Raw genomic sequence first — 27,207 nt, forward strand, 5'->3', positions numbered from 1 at the left:
GTTCCAACGCACAGCGCCGGTCTATTCCTAAGCACCGGCCCGGAGCACTGGGGGCAGGCCTGCCCGCCCAGTGTGACCATTTCCCCTCCCCTCTGTGACCCGGCTCCATTAGAATAAATGAAGCCGCATCACAGAGGGAAGAGGTTTTTTTAAACATTGGGGGCTGGTGGGCCTGCCCCCAGTGCTACGGGCGGGTTCTCAGGAATAGACTGCCACTGTGCGCAGGAACTTGGTGGCAGTTCAAAGAAAGGACCACGCCACCGGCATCCCCGCACTGACGTCGATCCATTGACGTAAAGAACACAAAGTGATGTACCTGGTGGCACATTCGCTTTAAGTTTTAACACTTAAACAAAAAAAGGTCTGTCAAAGTTATAAAAAAAAAAAAGGGGGTCTGAAAGTTTACAGTAGGAGGAATGTTCTACTTCAGCTAAAAATAGTAAAACCAAGCTTTCTATGAGACCTACTCCATTTCTATACAGTTAAATAATATATTTAATATGAGAGTCTGCAAAAGGATAATCATAACAACGAAAATCTGTGGTCTGTTTCTAAGTAGGTTTCAAAACTCTCACTTCCTGCCAGTGTTCAGCAACCTCATTTGCATTTCTTCAACTGAGTCACTGAGTAATCTGCAAAGCCAATGGTGACTAATAAAAGCCTTAATGATTGAAATATCATACTATCAATGAGTCAGAATTCATTTTTTTGCACTGACGAAAGTCGGTACAGAGGCTTTAAATACACGCGCTAATGTATTCTTCGTGCACGGGTGTAGACAACACGGACAGTTTGCGGTTTTTTACTAGCTCCATAAACAGCATCCAAAAAAAGTGATCATAACATACTGAACCAAACGTAATTCTTTTAACCGCTTTTGTCAAAAAGAAACCAGCTTTTCAATAAAATCGGATGTTCTTTCGAGAAAGAAAAAGCTGATAATGCTGTGCATGAGAATACGAAACCGAAAAACATTCGATCGCAACTGGTATGGTCTGTTCAGTTGACTTAGGAGACTTGCAGGCGCAAAGTTAATATAATGTGCACGCCATGTTTTACTTTAATGTGCAACTGCCCCTGCACAAAAAACGCAGGTGCCTTAATGTTATTACATTTGGAATAAACTCCCTAATATACAGACCTAGAGGACAAAAAGAGTGGCTGCACTTTACACCCATGGTTTACAATAATGCCTCTCTGCATTTGTTTTTAAATATAGCCGAGAGGCATTGGTGTAGACCATGGGTGTGAGGTGCAGCCACTCCTTTTTCTATGTGGCTTGCACTCCTCCCTTGTAAGACCCATGTGACTCCAATTAGCAGGAAGCACCTGTGAACACATGGTAAGTACCTCCTCTTTCTTCCATTCTACCTGCTGGTGCATTGGTGAATAGTAACATCTTGTTCACACTTGTGTTGCTATGCGGTCACCTTCTCCACCGGCGGCACCTGCCCATAAGGTTTGGTCCTGTGGCAGTGGGGTTGCAGGGCCATTCTGTGCCCCCCCTCCCCTGTTGGCGTTTGCTTGGCTGGGTTGGCTGTCGCTGACAGGCACAGTGTTGTTTTTAGTGTAGGGACTCATGTGTGTCAAAAGACCTGCACGCGGTACATGAGGCAATATGGTTTGATCAAATTATAAACCAACATTCTGGCTTTGGTTTTTAAATATAGCCGAGAGGCGTTAGTGTAAACCCTGGTCTGTATACTCCCTAATATGGAAAGAGAAAAATATATTTAAAGGGGAACGAATCTAACCGGCTGACAGCTCCCTACAGCGCCAGGACACTGAGGAGGAAGGTATGTATCTTACCTTCCTCCTCTGCACCGGTCCTGCCCTGTTAGTCTGGTAAACTCTGCTCCGAAGCACCCTTAGGAGTCCTGCCGCTTCTTCCGGCCCGCCACTTCTAATGATAATCAATGGTGCGGGCGGGATGGATGATGCGGCAGTGCTCTGGAGTCCGGTTTACCTTGACTGGCAAAAGGAGGAAGATAAGATACATAACTTCCTTCTCAGCATCCCTGGCGCTATAGGGGGCTATCAGGAGGTTACATTGGTTAACCTGCTGATAGTTCCCCTTTAGCATAATACATAATTTTTCTTTTTTCTTTTAACTAAGAGAAACAGTGTACATTGCAATATCCCAGCTGTCAGGTACAGTACGCCAATCTGACCATATACTATATGAACAAGCATGCAATCTGGCAGTTATCAAAATTCTAATAAATTTTAGCAATTGGGACTTCTTACCACTGAAAGAAAAATGTGCCAAACAGCAGAGTTTCATGCAGCAAAATGTCACTATGTATGTCAAATGTAATTAATAGCGAAAAAAAAAAAAAAAAAAAAAAACCCAAATCCAATTATTTATAAAAAAAATGAATAGAGGCTTAGGATGGCCATCAGCCGATCACTGCAGGTCAGGCTTTGCAAACTGAAGCTGTCATGTCACACAATGCAGTGGCTGGAGTCAGTGAACTGTAGCTTCATATTAGGGTTAGGAGCCGATTCCACGGAGCGATAATCGGCCGAATTGGCCCGATTCAGCCGATTATCGCTCTGTGTAATAAATACAACGATCAGCCGATGACAACAATCATCGGTTGATCGTTGATATAGGTTTAAACCTATAATTGTCGGGCGCCGACTGCCGATTTACATTACCTATCCAGGCTGCAATGCTTACCTATCTGGTCTTATCCGCGGGTCCCATGCCCTCCCGCTTCAGAGCGGCCTTTCTGAGATGACAGGCCGCTCAGCCAATCACTCGTTGGGACCGCTGCGGCCAGCAATTGGCTAAGCGGCTTGTCAGCTGAGACAGGCCGCTCTGAAGCTGGAGCGTGCGGGTCTTGGGGAGAAGAAGGCCGCAAGAGGAGCCCTGCAGCATGGATAGGTAATGTATACAGTTTAAGCAAGGGCTACAAGGACATCGTTGGTGTTCTTAACAAAAAGAAGTATATTTTGGTAGGATATAGCTGTGTGCAGCATCCAGCATAAATATTTTGTGGATGATATCCAAAGATTACATGGCTTCTGCTTCAGCATTTTGTTGATGTAGATGACTGAGGTATATAAAAACTTTACATACAACCTATTATTGTAATGTTGCTTTTATGTATGATTTTTATGTATAGTTTAATGCATGCCTAAAAAATTATTACAAAGTTATCTCAAAAACAAAACAAAAACAAAAAGTTACAGGTTGTCAGCTTTCAGGAAATATACAGTATAAGGTTTAGGTGTGCACTTACTTTTTAAAGTGTAAATCACTGTATTTTAGAGTAAATGTTGAACTTTTATTTTTAGGAGGTGTTGTGTGTATTATTGCTTGTTTGGCTCACATGTGTTGTGCAGCCATGAATATCTATTGCATACATTTATTAATGGAAATTTTTAGTTATAAGGCCCCGTTCCCACTGAGCAAAGGTAGCGGAATTGCCGTTAGCCTCCCGCTTATAATGGGAGTCTATGGGAGGCGCGCGCTCCTGCCCAGTCCGCGCTGAAGAATGAACATGTTCATTCTTCAGCGCGTACAGAGCAGCAGCGCGCGCCTCCCTTAGACTCCCATTATGAGCGGGAGGCTAACGGCATTACGCGGCGGACAATTCAGTCGCGGAATTCCGCTAGCTTTGCTCAGTGGGAATGGGGCCTTACACTAAGGCACCTTGAAATTATGTTTCAAAGAGCCAGATGTCATTGTCACAAAGTTCCAGTGATTTAGGGTACGTTCACACTTACTGGATCTGCAGCAGATTTCATTTAATTAACTGAACACAGCATCAAATCTGCACCATCAAATCTGCTGCGGATCCTGTAGGTGTGAACACACCCTAGTTAAGGTTTTTATTTTGTACACGTCAAAAGTATGAAAGCGCTGCCAACAAGGGGCTGACAGACATTGTAACCGACAAAGCTGAGGACTAAAATCAACAGGGAATAAATGCAAAATGTGGAAAGTTATAAATAAAATTACCTTTAAATGATGCCTCTCTCTATTAATATACATTTTCCAGAAATAACAGAAGAGTTATTCATGTGACACTCTGTCTTCATGCTGATAAACACGTTGGAAGGTCATTGTGAGAACATGGAAGACTTGGTTCTGAAGTCCAGATGTGACACTTCTTTAGCCTCTAAAGGAAAGGTGGGAAAATTGATCCATTAAAATCAAAGTAATATCGAATGTTTGAAAAGCTCTTTAGAAATTAAAAGGGTTATCCAACGTTACAAAAAAAATGGCCACTTTCTTCCAGAGACAGCACCCCTCTTGTCTTCAGTTAAGGTGTGGTTTGCAATTAAGCTCCATTCACTTCAATGGAACCTGCACCCAAACTGGAGATAAGAGTGGAGCTGTCTCTGGAAGAATGTGGCCATGTTTTCGTAGCGCTGGATAACCCTTTCAATGTGAACTCATAGAACTCTCCTTTACAAATCTAATAATATGACCTTGTTTTAAATACCATTTTTCTACTTGAAAGACAAAAAGGAATGGACTGGCACAAAATCTAACGTAAAATTTTCTACTTACATACTTCTAATTTAGCTCAGGACTGGGAATCATCGACAACAGGTTCTGTATTCATTCAACCATCTCATACATGTGACAAATGTTGTTTTGTCACTGACTTTGGGGGAGATTTATCAAAAATGGTGTAAAGTAAAACTGGCTCAGTTGCCCCTAGCAACCAATCAGATTCCACTTTTTATTCCTCACAGGTTTTTTGAAAAATGAAAGGTGGAATCTGATTGGTTGCTAGGGGCAACTAAGACAATTCTACTTTACATAGTTTTTTCCTGTGAAAGACGGGAAAAAAGTCTGTCGATTGGTGGCCTGTAGGTGGGGGAAGCTCCCATTTCATGAATACTACTAAAATGGTTTCCTACATCCCAACCACAAGAACCTTCATCTATAAAATGTTGCCCTTATATGAGCAATATGATCAGGCTGACATAAGCAGGGAGTCAATCTGTATTCTATAGGCAACCCCACTAAATATAAGTAATTGTAAATAAGCCGTGGTCTAAGGTGTACCACCACTATTGACTGCAAAATAGTCACATATTACAATAGAGAATCAATTGTGCCATTGACAAAGCCATTGCTGCGGCAAAATGACTGGGGAGAGCCTACTTTGTTTTAATAATATGGCTATGAGTCCTTCGTCCTATATTGTACTGCAGACACATTGGGTAGTGAGGTCTAATGTGATACTGCTGGCCAGCGGACCATCTATATTAGCTACTAGAGATGAGTAAAGAGAATCTGGCTAATCAGGATTTACTGCGAATCACGCTGTGAATTCGCTTCACTCTGCAAAGTGAATTCCCACCGATTCATTAAGGAAACTAAGAAAATGGCGGCCACACATGCTGTCTGGAGCATCACTGGGTGGGAGAAAGGGAATAACCATAATCCCTAAGCGCCCGTCCAATCGGCCGAAGGCTCCTCTGTGATGTCAGCACCTCCCTCTCTATATAAGGAGGTTCGGTAACAGAGGTGGCCAGTCGGCTGTGTGTGGAGGAGAGAGCAGGATGGCAGCAGGCAGTTAGAGCAGAGCAGGGAGAGACTAACAGAGTGATAAAGGGACAGAGAGGAACGGAATGGCGGAAATTGGATGGTTGACTGGCTGCTTGATTTTTATTTATTTTTTATTGTGATTTTCCAATTTTTGACACTTTTACAACAACATGCTTTAACACATTCGCCTTTCTGTAATAGTCCCAGAACGGTAGTTACTATAGTTTTAGCTGTTTTAATGAAATTCGTTAAGATTTGATTCACAATGAGTTTAAACGAAAATTTGCGAAGCTCAAGAAACGAATTTCCAGCTACACTGAGGTTTTTAAAATGGCAAAATAAAGTTTACAACTTTTTATATAATGCAGTCAATGGTCGTGGTTCAATAATATTGAGCATAATAACATGCAGTTTTCCAGTTTCAGATTTTGCAGCATATTTGCAGTAAAATCCTGAGCAAAATACACAACAGCTAACTTCAATTGTAAAAATCCACAATAAGGTCCTATTCACACATCAGTAATCCTGCCAGCCCAGAATAGCAGATTGTAACTACGGACAGGACTCGGATGTGTATCTGTCCTCGTCTGCATTTGCGTGGAACCAATGATTAGCATACCAGACTGAGAAGTTAATTAATTAATTTTGTCATTTTTTTACTGCAATGCACAGATGAGATTTTTTTTAATCTTATCTACTTCAATGTTATTACAAATAATGCAGTTTTTTTTTTAACATGGAATTTCCACGGGGAAAATCAGCCAATACACCATGTGTGACAATACTCTATAGGTTTTAATTTGTTAGGGTCCTTTTACACACACACACATATTTTTGAAGCCAAAGCCAGGAACAGACTGTAAACAGAGAACAGGTCATAAAGGAAAGACTGAGATTTCTTCTCTTTTCAAATCCATTCCTGGCTTAAAAAATCTGTCAGTTAAATCTGTGTTTATAAGGGTGGGTTCACACAACATTTTTGCAAAAAAACGGATGAAAAACTGATGGAAAAAAAAATCGATGCATGTGTGTGCATCCGTTTTTCTATTGGATCCATTTTTTTTTATGTACACAAAAACGTAGTCGACCCTTTTTTTTATTATCATAAAAAAATGCATCAAGACGGATCCACACACATGCATCGTTTTTTCATCCTTTTTTTTTGCAAAAAAAGGATAAAAAAAAAAGATAGCAAAAATGGAGTGTGAACCCAGCCTTAAGTTTTTCAGGTCCGTTTTAAATTAGGTCAGTCATTTTGAGTTTAAAATAACAGAGCTCATTTAGCTGTCTGGCCTTCCCTTAGTGCAATGACTGGTGTTTGTACTGGTGTTTGGTTACTAATTGGACTTTGGATGCAGCTTAATTTAAAAGTCCATTGAATATAATAGTAAAAATGAGGAAAGATCCGTGACAAAAGAAAAACTATGTGTGAACAACTAATAAAAAACGTCCGCTGTATGCAAAAGACGTACGAAAATAATGATCATGCTCATTAGTTTGACGTCCGCAGTAAAAATGTCCATTATTCAATACATTGTGTGCATTGGACGTCTGTCTTTCCATTGACTTCAATGCATTACAATTACTGTCCGTTAAATTGCGGCAATAACAGACTGTTTTAAATAGCAAAAGCGTCCGCCTTTTCTCTATTTTTGACGTTGTGTGAACATAGCCTTACACGCAATGCATACTGCTGTTTTCTATATCACACAAAGTAAGTTTCTGCTTCACGTTTGTTGGAAAAATCACTGAAAAACAAATCACTTGTGCTCAGCTGCCCAAAAAGTCTTAATAAAAAACTAAAGTAGTTCTGGTTAAAAGTTTACAGCACATTTTACAATCATTGACTTCCTTTATGGAAACTGAAGACAATTTACATGAATCTATTTTGGACCTTCTATATATTTATACTTGAATTATTTCCATTTATTTAACATACCGATGACTAAATCATGGTGGCAAAAATTACTGAAAATGTGGTCATGCAGAAAGAAAGAGAAGAGACACAAACTATTTCTTACAGAACACAAGTCACTGAGGGCGGAGGAAATACCGACACCTAGAGTGCTTCTCTATCATGCCTACAGTTAGGAGTATAAAATTATCACTTGTACAATTGTACAGGTTATGCCTGAGTGCATAACTTCAAGGGGATTTTTATGGAACATATATCTGGAATAAATTCCAGAGGAAGTAAACAAAAAAATTATACATTTTTTCTTGTTGCGTTACAAAATTATTATAAGTATACACAACACAAGGTTTAACCTATTAAGGACGGAGCCAATTTTCGTTTTTGCATTTTCGTTTTTTCCTCCTTGCGTTTAAAAGGCCATAGCACTTGCATTTCTTCACCTAGAGACCCACATGAGCCCTTAGTTTTTGCGTCACTAATTGTACTGCAATGGCAGACTTAATTTTTGCATAAAATATGCTGCGAAACCAGAAAAAAAATGATGTGCGCGTTGAAATTGAAAAATAAACACAATTCTTTTACTTTGGGCGGTTTTAGTTTTTACGTTCACGTCGGAACGATTAAAACGATATGCAACTTGCATAACTTTTATATTATTTGATGGCGTTTAAAAAAATAAAACCTACAGCAAAAAAACGTTCCCTAAAATTGCTCTGTTGCCATGCTTATAACGCTTTTATCCTGTCATTTTTGTCGCCATGATGTGTTCTTTCTATCGGTACCTTGGTTGCGTATATGCGACTTTTTGATCGCTTTTCATTACAATGTTTCTGGATTTGATGGGACCAAAAATGCGCAATTTTTGCACTTTGGCGGGTCTTTGCGCTTACGCCGTATACCGTGCAAGATCAGGAATGTGATAAGTTACGAGGTTGCGCGATTACGCACACGGCGATACCAAACATGTTTGTTTATTAATTTATATTAATAAAATGGGAAAAGGGGGGTGATTCAAACTTTTATTAGGGGAGGGGGCTTTTTATTAATGGAAACACTTTTTTTTTTTCACTTTCACTTTAATTTGAAGAAGTCCCCCTGGGTTTAGGGTTACTCCCCCTGGGGGACTTCTAATACAGCTACACTGATCTCTCATAGAGATCAGTGTAGCTGTATAACACAGCACCGATCCATGAGATCGGTGCTCTATTGCTTTGGCCTGCTGCTAATAGCTGCGGTCCTGTGCTGCAGATAGCAGTCGGGATCGCGGCGCGGCCCCGTTCTGAACTCCTCTTGCGGACATATGACGTACGGGTATGGCATATGTCCCTAAGAGGTTAAAGGGGTTGTTCACCCCAAAAAATGTTTTTTTTTCCCCCCAATCAACTAGTGTTAGAAAGTGCGAGAGATTTGTAATTTACTTTTATTAAAAAATCTCAAGTCTTCCAGTACTTATCAGCTGCTGTATGTCCGGTTCTCTTCTTCTCATTAAATTTCAGAGACCACACAGTCTGAGGAAGGTCCTGGCTGGACCGAAACGTTGCTATGTCTTATGGTCTCATACTCTCATGTACTTGTTATTTCGGTTGGAGCAAAAAAAAAAAACTGTATCTATACACTGTACAATAAATCTTCACATTTGCATGATTCAAGAGTGCCGTGGCCGTGCTTCTCTGTAAGTCTCCTTATGTCTTTATGACAAACTCTCCTTAATGAGAGTTAGTCTTATGTAGATACAGACCGGCACAGCATGCTTTTTGTTAGGACACTCGGTGATAGCGCTTTATGCGCAACTGGACCTTGTAGTGCAGACAGGGTATTTACACGCTAGTGGGGTGCTCAGCTTTTAGCAATTGTAGCAAAATCACAGTCCAGTAAGGTGCGTTTACACGAAACAATAATTGGCCCGATCGTACGATTAACGATGTCAGAGTAACGATTTTTTTCCCAAAACGATCAGCGCTTAGACGGTACGATATATCGTACGGAAAATTCGTTTTGCAATCACTTAAGCCTATCTCACACATTGGTTAAATCGACGAACGACTGTTTACACGGAACGATCTGCGAATTTATTTTGCGAACGACGAACAACGATTTGAGAACATGTTGTAAGATCAAAATGAACGATTTCTCGTTCTTCGTTTGATCGTTCGCTGCGTTTACACGTACGATTATCGTTCAAATTCGACCGTTAATGTGCAAATTCGCACAATAATCGGTACGTGGAAACGCAGCATAAGAAAGGTAAATGAATGATGCGGCACTCACCACTGTATGCGTGCAAAATCAGTGCTTGTTTTATTCATCCAAATCAACAAACATTTCTTAGCAGGTAAGACGCCAACGACACATGATGATTACAGGTAACAGCTGTTTCGCTTTACTAATCTTCTACAGAACTTAATGAGAGTTAGTACCCCTTTGACCCACATCAGTAGACCTCTTACTAGCCAGCCAACACCCTGCTCTGCACTGAAGAGGGGCAACAACCCCGAAACAGCTGTCTGTAGATGGAAAATCTTTACTTTTTAAGAGAGTGTTTGACACGGCAAAAAATCACCAATGTCCCAAGACTCCTAGATTGAGTGAGACTTGACCTGAAGGGGCATCTTTTTGCTTAAAAGGTGTGAGAGCTATTTTGCATATCCTTTCTTCCCAGAATTTTTTAATGGAGCAGCAATAACACCATAACCAGGGCCGTATTAACAGCTGCTGCTGCCCTAGGCACTAAACCTGAAGACACCCCAACTTGGGGAGCGTGGGGGAGAGTGGTAACCAGACCTGAACAATACCACCATACCCCACCTCTAGAAAAGACACCAGATTTACTAGCAAGTCTGAATGGGAGACTAAAAAAATAAAAAACAACAAATAAAATGGTTTCCTTCCCCCTGCTCCCTGGTGCTGGTGTGGTAAATATGGCCCTGACCATAACCATACATAAAATACACCAGTGTGCTTGTTATCACTGCATGCCGTTCTTAAAGATGGCAACATGAAGTAGGAGACAGGTTCCCTTTAAGTTGCTATGGTTTATGACACTACATAAACTAAAGTAAACTTGTGCTATATAGCTGGCATTACATGATGCTTTTGCACTGAAGGTCACTAACCACAGAATGGGTCAAGGACATTTCCTTCATCTCCTCTCAGACATTTTACATTCATACATACATTAGTTTGATTTCATAGAGTAGAAAAAGTCAACAGGGTAATCCAAAAAGCAAACAAGCCACATCCTTAAGAAATCTGAGCGTACCACTTCTGAACAAAGGAGCTTTCTCCTTTAAAGTGTCCCTGTCGTTATAAAACTTCCAAACTCTAAATCAGCAGTAGATGTGATATACAGCAAGTTTGCAATTTACAGTCATTATTTTTTTTTTTTGTTATCATACTGTAAAACAAAGTTATACTTACTTGTATCCAGGTCCAGTCTCCTAAAAGTAACTTTATTTAGTCTGGTGCTGGTGAAAAGAACTCTGATCCCTGTGTAATGGTCAGCTCAGAGTTGGAGTAGATTCCTGAGACTGCCACATATGTGCCTCTCTCAATGAATCCAGTGAGAGACATAGGGTGGGCATTTAGCTAAGATTGGCATATAGATAAACCAGTCTTGCCAATCCCCCCCCAACGAGTTTTCTTGTTACCTGAACGGTCGAAGCTAGAGATGATCAAAGCAGATTTGTTTAGCTACCTATGAAGCAAAACTGATCTGCGCTCATGGCTGTATCTATGTTTCCCAGGCGGTATCCCCCCTCTGCACGGAGACGGCAGCTTTAAGGAATATGATTGCAAAGTAGAGAGCTGCGGGGGGGGGGGGGGGGGGCTGCCCGGGTGATCGCTGGATCGTCCGGGCAGCCCATAGCATATAGCAGAGGTCTGCTGCCACCACTCCTATTCAAGGAAGCAACGGCAGCAGATCGTTGCTATATGAGTCATTTGTCTTTCAACATGTTGAAAGACAGACGACTGCAACGAACAGCAGACATCGTTCATGTCAGCTGATCGTTGCCTTCTATTACACGGACGATTATCGGCCGTAACGGCTGAAGACGGCCGATAATCATTCCGTGTAATAGGGCCTTTACAAACTTTTTGTAAAACTACAGTAATGTTTATGGTAAGGCACTTACGGAGTGCACCTTCACTGTGGGCCGATTTTTAATCTCCATGCCACTCCGCCCCTTGCTGATCCTCTGTCCTAGTGTCACAGCACATGACCCCTCTGTCCATGCATGGTGTTCTATTGAGGAGAATGTGATGTACACATCACTCTGCCTCCTCCATAGCATTACACTTCACTCAACCAAGGAGGGTAGGTGAAGTGGACTAGCCGCGCACTAAATTCCCGTCTAATTATGAACGATCTAGCGATTTCTCGAACGATAATCGTCCAGCGGAATAGGGCCCTTACTGCATTAGGATTTTAATAACCAAGATGTCTCTGAAATGACATTGCCCATTTAAAAAGAGGACTCACCGTGGCAAACCGTGCTATAGTCATAAGCAATCATTCATAAAAAAAACGGACTGTGACCTCAACACAGCTGTAGCACACATAGAATTCCATTGTATAAATGGACTGATAAGCGGTGTAGTATAACCCTGGCTTCAAAGCAGCGGTGTTATCATGCTAGTTGTAACTCCCATAATAAAGATCAGCTCTGCAGTCAATTATCTTCCAATCACCAACAGTGCATAGTGCTAACCCTGGCTGATAAAGCAGCAGTCTGCCCCATACTAACCTCTGCAGAAGGTTGTATGAGGCTGCGTCATCAGGTTTCTGGGAACACGACAGAGAGCAATGAGGGATGTATGACTCAGAGACATGCTGATAGAGCAATATTACAGTTCTCTCGGGAGTCCATAAGGGCTCTTTATCCTCTTTATCTATTCCAAGCATGCCATAGACGTGGCATATTATACGAATAAATAAGATTTTACCATTTACCACCATCCACGCGACTCGCATAAGGCTAAAGGGGTTTTTTTTGTTTTTTTTTCAAATCAACTGGTGCCATAAAAGTGCCAGAGATTTGTAATAAACTTCTATTAAAAAATCTTAAGTCTTCCAGTACTTATCAGCTGCTGTATGTCCTGCAGGAAGTGGTGTTTTCTTTCCTGTCTGACACAGTGCTCTCTGTTGCCTCCTCTGTCCATGTCAGGAACTGTTGGGGGGGGGGGTCCATGTTTACATTCCATGTTCCATCACTTTCATACATTGGATCAGTAACACTTATCCCTGCTATGCCATAGCATTGCAGGGATCAGTGTTATCTGTGATCTTCTGATTCTGCCTGCCTGCCAGGCTGAGTCAGAACACCGAACAGAAGACTGCACGGAGGTAAGGAGAAGACCTCCGGCAGTCAGGAAATGCGATCCGATCGCTAAGTGGCCAGAGATGCTCCGGTCACTTATACTTAAACGGTCTCCATACTTATGGTGACCCGCCATTGAGGGTGAGGGCCTGGCTGCAGACAGCAGCCGGGTCTCACCCGCTATGGGGTGGGCTCAGCTCGTGATCCCGCTCCATAGCCCGGGACCACGGCAGGGCATACATTTACGTCCTCCTGCCTTAAAGCCCAGACAGCGGGGGCATAAATGTACGCCCGCAGTCCTTAAGGGGTTAAAAGGTGTCCTTTACTCAAAAAAAAAATTCTTTTAAATCAAATGGTGCAAAAAAGTGCCAGAGATTTGTAATTTACTTCTATTAAAAAATCTGAAGTCTTCCAATATTTATCAGCTGCTGTATGTCCTGCAGAAGGAAGTGTATTCTTTCAAGTCTAGAGAGCAGAAAAGGTTTTCTATGGAGATTTGCTACTGCTCTGCACAGTTCCTGACATGGACAGAGGTGGCAGGAGAGAGCACTGTGTCAGACTGGAAAGAATACACTACCTCCTGCAGGACATACAGCACTGGAAGACAGGAGACTTTTTAATAGAAGTAAATTACAAATCTCTGGCACTTGCTGGGACCAGTTGATTTGAATTTTTTTTTTGTAATTAACCGCTTTAAAGCTTTGTACTAGAAAGGAAAATAGCCTGCATATGTCCCAATCTGGTGGGCTTATTAAAACTTCATCACCCATGTGACAAACACAAAAGCAAAAGAGGAACCATTAGTTGCCCCTAGCAACCAATCAGATTCCACCTTTCATTCCTCACAGACTCTTTGGAAAATGAAAGGTGGAATCTGATTGGTTGCTAGGGGCAACTGAGCCAGTTTCACTTTACACCATGTTTGATAAATCTCCCTCTATGTCTCTACTCTATGTGCAATGTCGGCTGTCGGCACATTATTCTAGTTTGGGGTTACTAATTGGCTTTTGGCTTTGGCTTTAATTGAAAAGTCCGCTGTTTGCAAAAGAAGTCTGAAGATAACTGACATGATCATTACTATGACGTCCGCACAGATAACGCCCGTTATTTTATACACTGTGTACATTGGACATCCGTCATTTTATTGCAGTCAGATAAATCTCGGCAATATTGGACGCCTTTTTAAATAGAAAAAGCGGATGCCTTTTCTCTTTTTTTAACATTGTGTGAACATAGCCTAATTGAGTGTTCACACAGGCAGATTCAGCTGACAGAATATTGAAGCCAAAGCCAGGAACAGACTATAAACAAAGAACAGGTCATAAAGAAAAGACTGAGATTTCTCCTCTTTTCTAATCCATTCCTGGCTTTGGCTTCAAAAATCTGTCAGATAAATCCGTCCGTGTAAACGCACCATAACTAAAAGCTTTGTTTTACAATATAAGGCCATGTTCAGACCTCATAAGAGACCGTCCGTTCCGTCACCCGTCCAGGTCACGGAACGGCCAGTCTCAGAAAAGATCATTGATGATCTTTAGCACCGTAGAGTTCTGATGCGGGCGCATCCGTGCGCGCTGCATCAGGACTCCCCACTGCACACTATGGAGCGCGCAGATGCAGCCGCTCGCTCCACAGTGTGCATTGACAGTGTTTTCTGCGGCCGCTATTCACTAAATAATGGCTGCAGACAACTGACATGTCAGTTTTTTATGGCGCCGTTAGGGATCCTGGCCGGAGCATATACTATGGGGGAGATTTATGAAAGGGTGTAAAATTTAGACTGGTGTAACCTGCCCATAGCAACCAATCACAGCTCAGCTTTCAGTTCTGGTGAAAGGAAAGAGGAGCTGTGATTGGTTGCTGTGATCAGGTTACACCAGTCTAAATTTTACACCCTTTCATAAATCTCCCCTTGTGTGTATACACTCCGGCCGGGATTCCATAGACAGCAATGTAATGTATATTTTCGCATTATTCACGGCCGTTATTGCAATTGTTGCAATGGCCGAAAATATACATAGTGTGAACATAGCCTAATACAACAATATTCTCTAAACTCGCAATGCTGGACTTTCAATACAAGGTTGCCGTCTTTTCATCACGGACCCCAGCGTTGTTTACCTTGGACATGTCACTGATGGAAGGGATCTGATATTGACGAACACAGAACGGCCCGGATTTATTTATCTGTCCGAGACAAAAGTCATCTCTGTCCACCGCATGAGAAAAAAAAGCCTAAGAGTCTCATCAGACGACAGAAAATGACATCAATATTTAACTGCATAGCAGGTGAAAGCAAAGCTGTGGGGGCGAAAAATGCAAGTGCTCATTGGAAAGAATGACTTCACACAAACACATCTCACTATCAGATTAGAAGCCGGAGTGACTCATTCTTTGTTATGAGAGACAGCAGTTAACACCCACAGCACAAAGACTAGCTTCCCCTGCTGACAGCGATTACGCTCACACACTGCTAGCAAGGCTTGAGATGGAATTCACAGCACTAATTCCAGCACTTAGCTCTGGCTCGCCGGATCACCTCCTGACACAGCAATACTGCAGTGTACACAGGCTGCCGCTCTTCGCTAGGCTGCCGGCCTCGTTCTTTATTTAACATTTGCTTAGACACAGTCACATCAGACTGGGCTGCATAGTACGACGACTCTTAAAGGCCATGTCTGCATTCAAAACAGATTTTTTTAATTGATCCGACGAATCAAAAATGACAAACTTTACAACAGGTCTTGGTAAAAAAAAAAAAAATTCCTATGCGATCTTGTGTCTCCATAGTAACAGACAACAAACTAAGTAGTCTGGTGCTGCAGGCATATTCTATTCCAGAGGTAGGGAACCTGCTGTTACAAAACTAACTCCCATCATGCCCGGACAGCCAACGCTTTAACTTTGGCTGTCCAGGCATGGTGGGAGTTGTAGTTTTTTTCAACAGCTGGAGGGCCAAGGTTCCTTACCCCTGTTCTATTACATCAATCTCCTACATATATTTGGTAGAATAGCAAGAATAGCAGCAGAGCTAGCCTGTCAGCTGAATGAACATAGGCACCAAATAGTATAGGTAGCTTTGTGCTTTCTATTAGCAGACATTAAGGTATGTTCACACTGAGTAAATCAGACGGAATCCTGCGGCGGAACTTTCCGTTGCAGAATCCCGCCTGTCTCAGTGTGCCATAGCCCGTCTATGGGAGAGACGCTGCCGCCAATCTCCGCTCAAAGAAGTGACATGTCACTTATTCGAGCGGAGAGCAGCGGCAGTGGAGGAAGCGCATGCTCTCCCATAGAGAAGCAGTGTCGCACTAAGGGCCCTTTTACACAGAAAGATTATCTGACAGATTATCTGCCAAAGATTTGAAGCCAAAACCAGGAACAGACTATAAACAGAGATCGGGTCATACATGAAAGCCTGGGATTTCTCCTCTTTTCAAATCCAGTTCTGGCTTTGGCTTCAAAACTTTGGCAGATAATCTGTCAGATAATCTTTCTGTGTAAAAGGGCTCTAAGACAGGCAGGAATCCCTGGCGGATAGCCCTGACCAGGAGTACCACCTGATTTTCTCAGAGTGAACATACCCCTACACTGTGTTGCAAAACTGTATTAAAGGGGTTATCCAGCGCTACAAAAACATGGCACTTTTCCCCCTACTGTTGTCTCCGGTTCAGGTGCGGTTTGCAATTAAGCTCCATTTACTTCAATGGAACTGAGTTTCAAAACCCCACCCAATCTGGAGACAACAGTAGGGGGAAAGTGGCCATGTTTTTGTAGCGCTGGATAACCCCTTTAAGGCCCTATTACACGGGCCAATGGTGAGGATCAGCGCTCGCTTGCTCCTCTTTCCCAGCTTGCTGGTCAGAACGGGCGGCCGCAGGAAGCTGCTGGAGGGGCTCCCTGGACAATCTTAAGATCGTCCAGGGAACCCATAGGAGATAGCACTGGTCTGCTGCCACCGCTCCTATTACACGAAGCGACAGCCAGCAGAGGGTCCTTATCGTTCACAAATTTTTTAACATGTCAAAAGAAAAGGATCAGCCGACATCGTGCATGTCGGCTGATCGTTCCCTTTTAACAGTAACTTCTCCTGCTGCACCTGCCGCAGGAGAAATATCTGGCTGGCGATGTCTTCTCCTGGCAAAGTCAGCTCTTTTCTAGAGGGAGCTCTAGAAAGGACTGTGTCTGAAGGTACATTGATAAGCACATACAAAGTCATCATCCAGCTCATACTGTATATGCAGTAGTCAACATTATTATTAAAAAAAAAAAAAAATATATATATATATATATATATATATATATATATATATATATCTTTTAAACAGAATAATTCAAACATCTGGACATCTACCAATTTGACCTGAAAAGCTATATGCAAGTGATACCAGGTTCTCTTAGGGTCCATTTACACAGAAAGATTATCTGCCAAAGATTTGAAGCCAAAGCCAGAAACAGACTATAAACAGAGATCAGATCATATAGGAAAGTCTGAGATTTCTCCTTTTTTCAAATCCATTCCTGGCTTTGGCTTCAAATCTTTGGTAGATAAATCTTTCTGTGTAAAAGCACCCTTTCAATCAGTCCAACCTCACTCATATGACATAATGCTTCTACAGATGAAGATACTGGTCCACATTGATCAATCTGTGTGAAACAAAAACAGGTGTAATTTCCCCATAGTAACCAATCACAAATCAGCTTTTTAGATCTTAAAGGGATTTGGTAAAATTAAACGTCGGCTGTGAATTTTGCTACGGGCAAATGACACTGTTTTTTGTTTCACACCGATCGATTAATCGGGGCCAATGTCTAATCAATGGCTTATTCCCTTTGATGGTATTTCCATACTAGAGACCTACATACCTGTGAGTGCATGATGTTACTGGGGTACCAGATCCTTCACCAGGGCGTTGGATGTGGGTGGATAAATCTTTCTGTGTCATTTCCCTCGCGTCTCATATGAATGAATAGTAAAGGCAACTGCATTATGTTATTTCATCTTAGAACACCCCTAATGCTGCATGTATATGGGGGGATGTATGCATATGTGCGTGGATACTGTTTCCATGGAAATGTTACTCGATTATCAGAATCACGATACGCACATATTTAGGACATCAGCCTCACAGTATTGTGACCAGAGATGTTTGAGGCTATGTTCACACACACAGTAAAATAAAAGCAAAATAGGACGGTAAAATGGACTACATTAAAGTCTATGGAAAAACAGACAGATTGTAAAAAAAAAAAAAATAATAATGCTCACGCTACTTTTTTTTAATCCATTAATCCATTTTTGCAAAAAACTGATGCATTTGTGTGCATCCGTTTTGATCAGTTTTTCCATTCATTTCCATTATAAAAAACAAACACGTTTTTGTTTATGTACACATGAAGTGGTCGGACACATATTTGTGTACGGTAAAAAAAACGGATGCATTTTGATCCTTTTTTTAATAATGGAAGTCAATGGAAAAACAGATCAAAAAGAAAATGCATCCGTTTTTCTGTGTTTTTTGCACAAATGGATGGAAAAAAAAAAACATAGTGTGAACCCAGCCTAAATAAAATAATATATATATTTAGGGTAGCTTCACACACACTGTATCGCAGCGGATTTTCTGCTGCGGATGCGCAGCAGATCCGCAGGTGATACGATCTAAATAACTGAACACAGCATCAAATCTGCTGCAGATCCGGTGTGTGTGTGAAGGCACTCATATAGAGAGAGTGGCATATTATTAGATTCCAAATTCGACTGTGTTTTATACCATAATAGGACATATTTTGCTTTTATTTCACGGTGTATGAACATAGCCTTAGTCTAGATTCACACACACTAGATCCGCATCAGATTTCATGCTGCGAATTTGCAGCAAAATCGGGTAGGGATCCCTTGCCTGTTATTTTGAATAAGAATACATACTCACAGCGGGATTGACATCCACGCTCCGGCTTGTTTCGGGGGTTCCCGACGTCTGGACGTCCCGATCAGCCAATCAGTGGCTGCGGCAGGGCAGCGCACTGATTGGCTGAGCGGGATGTCCAGCCGGGAATCCCTGAAAAAAGCTGGATTATCCAGCCTGCAGGGGATGGGGGGGGGGGGAGTTAAAGGGGCTCTCACTTACATACTCGCAGCACTGCAAGTATGTATTCTCATTCAAAATGACAGATAAGGGATCCACTGCGGATTTTGCTGCAAATTTGCAGCGTGAAATCTGCTGCGGATCTGGTGTGTGTGTGAATCTAGCCTTAAAGTGACTGTACCACCAGGCCCAGGCAGAAGCACTGGAGGCGGGCCGGCCCACCCTTAGTGGGAGGAAACCCTAGCTCCTCTACGAGAAGGTCCATTGATTCTAATGGAGTCACGTCACGGAGGGGCTGGGGTTTCTTCCCACTAAGGGTGGGTCGGCCCGCCTCCAGTGCTTCAGCCTGAGCCTGGTGGTACAGTCACTTTTTAAGGGGTTTCTTTCCATACTTATTAGCTGCTGTATGTCCTGCAGAAAATGTTGTTTTATTTCCAGGCTGACACAGTGCTCTCTACTGACATCTCTGTCCGAGACAGGAACTGTCCAGAGTACGAGAGGTTTTCTATGGGGATTCAGACAGAGTCTCTGTCTCGGCCAGAGAAGTCAGCAGAGAGTACTGTGTCAGACTGAAAAGAAAACATTTCCTGCAGGACATACAGCAACTGATAAGTATGAGACGACTTGAGATTTTTAAATAGAAGTAAATTACAAATCTATATAACTTTCTGGCACCAGTTGATTTAAAAGAAAAAGATTTTCGCTGGACAACCCCTTTAACAAAGGTGTTTGAGAACTTAATGCCAGATCAGTAATATACTAATAAGCCACAGGTCCAAAATTGTGTAAAGTACAAACAACGTTCGCACGAGTGCAGCCTGTAATACACAAGCCAGAACGTTTGTTGCATCAAGGATAAATAACAAAATGACCTAAAGCTTCAAGGCATGGTAATATAGCACTAGAAATATTATATCTGCAAGTTCCAGGCACTCCACTCACCGGCGGTTCAATATCAGCGAGCTTAGAAGGGTTAGCATAGCAAGACAAGAGATGCTTTTTGAATAAATACATAAGGCTTTAGCGCTCTAAGTACCGCAATAGATCATGAAAAATTCATCTGCTCCTCACTTGAGACCCTCACTATTTCTCAGATATACCAATGATTAGTCTCCTAAATCACATGGAAAATGGAGCCCAAGACATTGAGACGGCTTCTTAACGATCGTTATACCCTTACGTCAAGCCGAGGAACTGGACATTACTGGCACTGCAGACTGCAATGAGCTCATCCCTACTCAATTAGTGTACAATCATCAAAAGGAGGAGGGGAAAAAAAGCAAAACACTTATTATTAAGGAAGGCATTACACAGATACTCTGCTCCTGGCCCCCATCCAAGAGACAGTCTGAGGTTGTACTGAGGATGACATTGCGAGTCTGGCCCGAGCTACTTTATCAGGTTGCAAATTACTTTGTAAGTCCAGCCTTGCTTTACATGGCTTTAAATAACTATTGATTTATCTGTCTTCTAATGAAAATGCCAGACGAAAGACATGCAATCAAACCGGACCGATTCTGCATCTCATCTGAAGTGGCGCCTTTCTCGCCACCTCTGCAAAGATGCACTTGTGCCAACGTACTCATTCTATTTCCATTTCTGACTGTAAACGATTAAAAAAAAAAAAAATCTATTATAATAACACCGGTGCGAGAAATTATACACGATTACAGAATATGGTCACCTTAGCAACCACATTTTTTTTTTTTATATCCCCGATGTATCTGAAATAAAACATAAATCAACATTGTAATAGGTTGTCTGAACAACTTCTATGCAAGATCCCATTGGATTCATGAATCTGCACAGATCTCAAGACGTACTCCATGGAATCTGTACCCTACTTTATAATAACCTAAATCTGGTAAAGGTGCAAAAGTTAGGGACAGACGGAAGATAGTCCGACTGCTGGATAGGAATTCACACGTGTTGTTTATAGCCTGTTAACATGAGGATTCATAAGTTTGTGTACAAGCTGTTCAGGGTAGGATATATGTAATATATATCTATTGCAATTTATTTTATTTTTTTCATCTTAAAGGGGTTGTCCAGTGACATTTTTTTTCTTTCTAATCAAATGGTTTCAGAAAGTTATATAAATTTGTAATTTACTTCTATTTAAAAATTTCAAGTCTTATCAGCTGCTGTATGTCCCGCTGGAAATAATGTTTTCTTTTCAGTCTGACACAGTTCTCTCTGCTGACATCTCTGTCTCATGCTGTCTCATGGATGCTGCTTTCCCTGATGAAAGCCCATGGAGCAGCTTGGGACTTCAAGGGGTTTTCCACCTGAGAACGAAAAAATTAAATGCTAGCTGGTCTGAGGCTGGGTTCACACTACGTATATTTCAGTCAGTATTGTGGTCCTCATATTGAAACCAAAACCAGGAGTGGATTAAAAACACAGAAAGGATCTGTTCACATAACGTTGAAATTGAGTGGATGGCCGCCATTTAATGGCAAATATTTGCTGTTATTTTAAAACAACGGCTGTTATATTGAAATAATGGAAGTTATTTACTGTTATATGGCGGCCATCCACTCAATTTCAACATTGTGTGGACAGATCCTTTCTGTGTTTTTAATCCACTCCTGGTTTTGGTTGCAATATGAGGACCACAATACTGACTGAAATATACGGAGTGTGAACCCAGCCATAGGGTGCGTTTACACAGACAGATTTATCTGACAGATTTTTTTAAGCCAAAGCCTAACAGACTATAAACAGGGAACAGGTCATAAAGGAAAGATTGAGTTTTCTCCTCTTTTGAAATCTATTCCTGGCTTTGGCTTCAAAAATATGTCAGATCAATCTGTCTGTGTAAACACAGCATTAAACTCACCAAAAAGATTGGTCCATTTGTGTACTCGCCCCCCCTAGCTTTCTTTCCTGCCCACTGCAGATTTTGCATTACATCACCCCAATATATATATTCCATACTAGCTGATGATGTAGCAGAGCTGACGCATACATGGTGTAGCTATGTGCTGCATAACAGGCATCTGTTTACTGGGGGTGTGTGTGTGGGGGGGGGGTGTAGTATAGGTTTAAATCGCTGCTTGCTGACTGTGAATGTAAAACATTCTAGTTCCATCCAGAATCTTTAACACTTACAATAAGCAGAGTTGATCCACAAAAACAGGTACAAATGCCTGCATTCACTGACAGCAAGCAGAGATAGAACTATACCTTTTCACATTGCAGAGACTAATGCTGCATTTACACCGAACGATTACCGTTCGAATTTTCGCAAAAACGATCGCATTGAGCGATAATCGTTCCATGTAAACACAGCAAACGATCAAGCGCTGAGTGAAAAATCGCTCATTTTGATCTTTTAGCATGTTCTTAAATCATCGTTCGTCGTTCGCTAAAAATTCGCACATCGCTTCGTGTAAACAGTCTTTCAAAGATTCACCTTATATAAAAGATGGGCTTAAACGATCTTAAAAACGATCGCAATAACGATTTTTCTTACGAATTTTCTAACGATTTATTCATCTAAACGCTGATCGTTATGAAAATCAAATCGTTGCTACAAAATTGTTAAACGATCGAACGGGCGAATTATCGCTTCGTCTAAACTTAGCATAAGGGTACAAACCCACACACCGTATACGCAGCAGATACGCAGCAGATTTGATGGTGCAGATTTGATGCTGTGTTCAGTTATTTAGATCTAATCTGCTGCGTATTTGTTGCGTATTTGCTGCGTATCGCAGCAGTAAATACGCTGCATATACGGTGTGTGTGTTTATACCCTGGGTCCATTTACACAGAAAGATTATCTGACAGATTGTCTGCCAAAGATTTGAAGCCAACGCCAGAACAGAAACAGACTATAAACAGAGATCAGGTCATAAGGGAAAGCCAGAGATTTCTCTTTTCAAATACATTCCTGGCTTTGGCTTCAAATCTTTGGCAGATAATATCACTGTGTAAATGGACCCCTAGGCTCAGAGACACATGTAAGGGCCCTTTCCTTTATTACCTGATCTCTGTTTATAGTCCATTCCTGGCTTTGGCTTCAAATCTTTGGCAGATAATCTGTCAGTCACAAAAACTAAAAAATCATGTGCCTAATCGCACTGTGTGTGCACAGTCCTATACCAAGTCGCCTTCCCTTGGTCAATCCAACAGTGAAAATAAAGTAATCAGGACACTTATATCTTCAGAAATTTCCTTACTTTACTTTTTTTCTTTTTTTCTTTTTGCTTATGCGATATAACAAATCTTCTTATACAAAAATATAACAAAATAAATCACCACAGTGCGCAGGATTCAGGAGTTTCAGATGTTCATGCCAAGTCTCTGGCCGGCTCCATTCCTCCTCTGAGACTCTCACTCTCTTCAGATAGTATGATGGCGACTGAGCGTGCTGCTACGTTTCGGGGTCCGCCCCCTTTTTTCATGCTTGAAAAAGGGGGCGTACCCCGAAACGTAGCAGCACGCTCAGTCGTCATCATACTATCTGAAGAGAGTGAGAGTCTCAGAGGAGGAATGGAGCCGGCCAGAGACTTGGCATGAACATCTGAAACTCCTGAATCCTGCGCACTGTGGTGATTTATTTTGTTATATTTTTGTATAAGAAGATTTGTTATATCGCATAAGCAAAAAGAAAAAAAGAAAAAAAGTAAAGTAAGGAAATTTCTGAAGATATAAGTGTCCTGATTACTTTATTTTCACTGTTAGATAATCTGTCAGATAATCTTTCCGTGTAAAAGGGCCCTAAGGGTGGTATTATACGGGCCGATGGGGGCCCAATAATACCTGTAAACGAGCAGCGATCTGCTAGATCGTTGCTCGTTTACTTGGCCTATTACACGGCCCGATAATAGTTAAACAAGGGCTGCAGGGACATCGTTACCGATGTCCTTGCAGCCTTTGTTTAAACTGTATACATACCTAATCCATGGTCCAGGGTTCCTCTTCTTCTTAACTTCTCTTCGGGTCCGTGCACTTCAGCTTCACAGCGGCTTGTCTCTGCTGACAAGCCGCTCGGCCAATCACTGGCTGCGGTGGTTCCGGCCTGTGATTGGTCGCTGAGAAGCCGGAGCGCACGGGACCCGGTAAGAAGCTCTGAGGAAGAGGAACCCTGGACCATGGATTAGGTATGTATTCTTCTTTGCTAATCGTCAGCGTCGGCCGCGCACCGCTATTTCACGTAGCGGTGCACGGTCGGCGCCCGACGATTATAGGTCTGAACTTATATCAACAATCAGCCGATAAAAACGATCATCGGCTGATCGTTGTCTTTAGTACACGGAACGATAATCGCCCGAATCGGCCGATTATCGTTCCGTGTAATAGTACCCTAAGTCTATGGAAGCGGCACAGGTGCATGGAGATGATGCAGATAATGTCTCCTGAGGGTCGGGTTACCAAGTCAATAGACAGCTAACCCGGCCCCCCCAGATTGGATATCACAGGAGCTTACAGCTACAAAACCTTGCAATTATGATACACATGCAAAAATTTACCTGTATTACGCTATTCTGAAACTGGACTTGCATGTTTGTTGCTTTTTTATTTTTTGTTTCCATAATCATACTCTGTCTGGACTCTGCAATGTGATCAGCATCACCAGACTGCCTAGAGCTCCATACAAAAGTAGAAAACACCACAACTCCCACCGCCACCAGGAAATAAAGACACACACACACACACACCTGAATACTTTTGCTGGGTGATGGCCGGCCACAGCTTTTATTAACCGTACCTTAACTGCATTAACCAAAACGGCACAACGTGCCAACTCACCAGAGGGTAGCTCCTGCCGTACACGAACGTCCGCTAACCCTAACCTGCTAGGCAGGTGTTCTTAGCCAGCTGTGACTTATGAAACCAGACACATATCAACATCACTCAATATGCAAAAGTTTTCATGCGATTATATATATATATATATATATATATATATATATATATATATATATATATATATATATATATATACACTATTTTCTTTGGCAAGTATTTCAGCAACCACAATCCCCAAAACTCAACCATACAGTTCCCGCCAAGATCCAGCCCTGCCGGCGCATCCCCCCCATCCCCGGCGGCGGCACATCCCCCCATTCCGGCCACATCCCCCCCCGTCAGCCCATCTCCAGCTCGCCGCTGCCCGCATCCCGCCGCCGAGAGCATACAGTATGCTCTCGGCGGCGGGATGCGCGCGGTGGCGGGCTGGGGGTGGGCTGATGGGGGGATGTGCCGCCGCCGGGGATGCACCGGCGGGGCTGCGGGCACCAGGGAGTTAAAACACATATTCACAGCGGGATGTCAATCCCGCTGCGAATATGTGCTATCATAGGGGTGACTTGATACCGGATCCGCAGCGGTTCTCGCTTCGAATACGCAGAAGTGAGATCCGCTGTGGATCCGGTAGGTGTGAAGGCACCCTTACACAAGAAAATCTAACAACATGGGAGGGAGGGTGGTCAGGGTTCTCTTCCCCCATGTACCAGCCTGTCTTTCTCCTTCATGTAATGCGTTGATCTTGTATTGTTCCTGCTTGTTAACTGTATCTATTGTATAGTGCTCTGGAATTAAGGGCGCTTTATAAATAAATAATAATAATTATAATAAAGGTTACTGAGAGCGCGGGCCGCGCTGTCCTGGATATATAACGTATGTTCTAGCCACATACCCCTAGATTGCTGATAGGCTCTAACGCCCGGGAAAGAACAGCTCGCCATTCTTAACCCTTTCCTGGTGGCTTGGAGGAAAAAAGGAGCCAATGACTTATGGAGGATGCCACATGCAGTCCGTGAGCACCCTCGATAAGCAGTTGGGTGCATGCCGGACTTGCCAGACTGTCCAGAATACAGAAGGACTGCTGCTAATTCACGCGTTACCGGCTGCTGCTGATCGCGATCAACGTAAATATGCATGGGCGTATGAAACGCAGGGTTTTTTTGTAAACCGCATGCCTTTTTTTTCTCAATACATTTTCTTCGTAGTTCTCAAACGGAAATATGAAGTGACAGGCTTAGGAACACAAGGTACCACTGATAACATACATCACTAACAACGTCCGATTTACATTACATGCCCTAACCATGAAGCAGAGTCTCACTTTTCTTTTGTCACTTTACCTGTGAATTTTCCATTAAGGATTTGAGGGAAGGTTCATTGCTTGATCTTGTCTCAACATGAAAGTTTGTCCTTGCCGAAAGAGACATAGCCCTAACTACCTTACTTTTCCACTATCAGAGGAAGATAATAAATGCACTGTATATGTAAACAGCCTACGTGTAACTGAGGAATACAGTCGCGGCTTGTAGTAATAACAGCAAGACATCATTCCGTTCCAGCCGCATTGACAAGCTAATATAATTTTCAAATAAAAAAGTTGATGGGATGATGTTCTCAGCAAATACATGTAGGAGACAGAAGGTATGGTAATGTCGCCCACACTAACACAGGAAGCTTTGGGGTCACACAGATAGCATGCATTACGCCAGCTTCTGATCTTCATCAAAGAAGCGAGCAAGGTATAAGTGAATAAAAACATATAGCGTTCTCTGCACCACTCCCTTTCCCAATCCGGAAGCCTTCAACCACATGAGTGCACTAAAAAAACAAAGCAAAAAAACACAAAAAACTATCACTGGCTAGACATGGTACAGTAGGAATCCAAAACTGTGATGTGATAACATGCTGGCTATAGGATCAGAATAGAGAAAAAGTCCGATCATTCGCCATTTAAACACGGTGGCCGAAAAAGCTGGGGTCGGACGATCGGATTTGAGTATGCTCAAGTTGCGCTCGACCAGAAGCCCCCATGACTACCAGCACTATTTTCTGTATATGTGTAAGGAGTGTTGTGGAGGAGGGGTACGTTACATGTAAAATTCCCATGAAAATAGCATATAGGTGTATCTTTTACACAATGCATGCTTTTCATTTTTTTTTTTTTCCTCTTTTTGCTCTTGGATACAAAGCACAGCAATAACATTACACCATAAGGTTATGTTCAGACGTTGTCACTGGCCGCTCCGTGACCCAGCCGGTGTCAGAAAAGATCATCCTGGACGGTACTGTAGTACTGGGTGGGTGATCTTTAGCGCTTCTGAATTCTGATGCGGGCGCATCACTGTGCGCCCGCATCAGAATTCCCCACTGCTAACAATGGAGCGTGCGGCCGGAGCCGCACAGTCCATTGTGTGCACTGACATGGTTTTCTGTGGCTGCTATTCAATGAATAGCGGCCACAGAAAACTATCATGTCAGTTTCTCGTGGCGCCGCTAGGTATCCCGACCGGAGCGTATACCATAGGTATACACTCCGGCCAGGATCCCATGCTTTCAATACGTGTGTGCTGTATAAATGATTTCTAGAACACATACGTTGTGTGAACATAGCCT

At 42.4% G+C, this 27,207-nt stretch overlaps 1 protein-coding gene across 1 annotated transcript in view; it reads right to left on the bottom strand.

Annotated features, from left to right (window-relative positions):
- BACH2 (BTB domain and CNC homolog 2) overlaps nucleotides 1-27,207 on the bottom strand; it is a 210,135-nt gene that overhangs the window by 111,464 nt on the left and 71,464 nt on the right. The window contains exon 3 of the mRNA XM_069974743.1: nucleotides 3,971-4,130. Within this exon, the coding sequence (XP_069830844.1) occupies nucleotides 3,971-4,003 (33 nt within the window). The 5' untranslated portion in view covers nucleotides 4,004-4,130. The remainder of the gene's footprint in view (nucleotides 1-3,970; nucleotides 4,131-27,207) is intronic.

The sequence above is a fragment of the Dendropsophus ebraccatus genome, chromosome 6 (assembly GCF_027789765.1).
Source record: "Dendropsophus ebraccatus isolate aDenEbr1 chromosome 6, aDenEbr1.pat, whole genome shotgun sequence".
Lineage (NCBI taxonomy): Eukaryota > Metazoa > Chordata > Amphibia > Anura > Hylidae > Dendropsophus > Dendropsophus ebraccatus.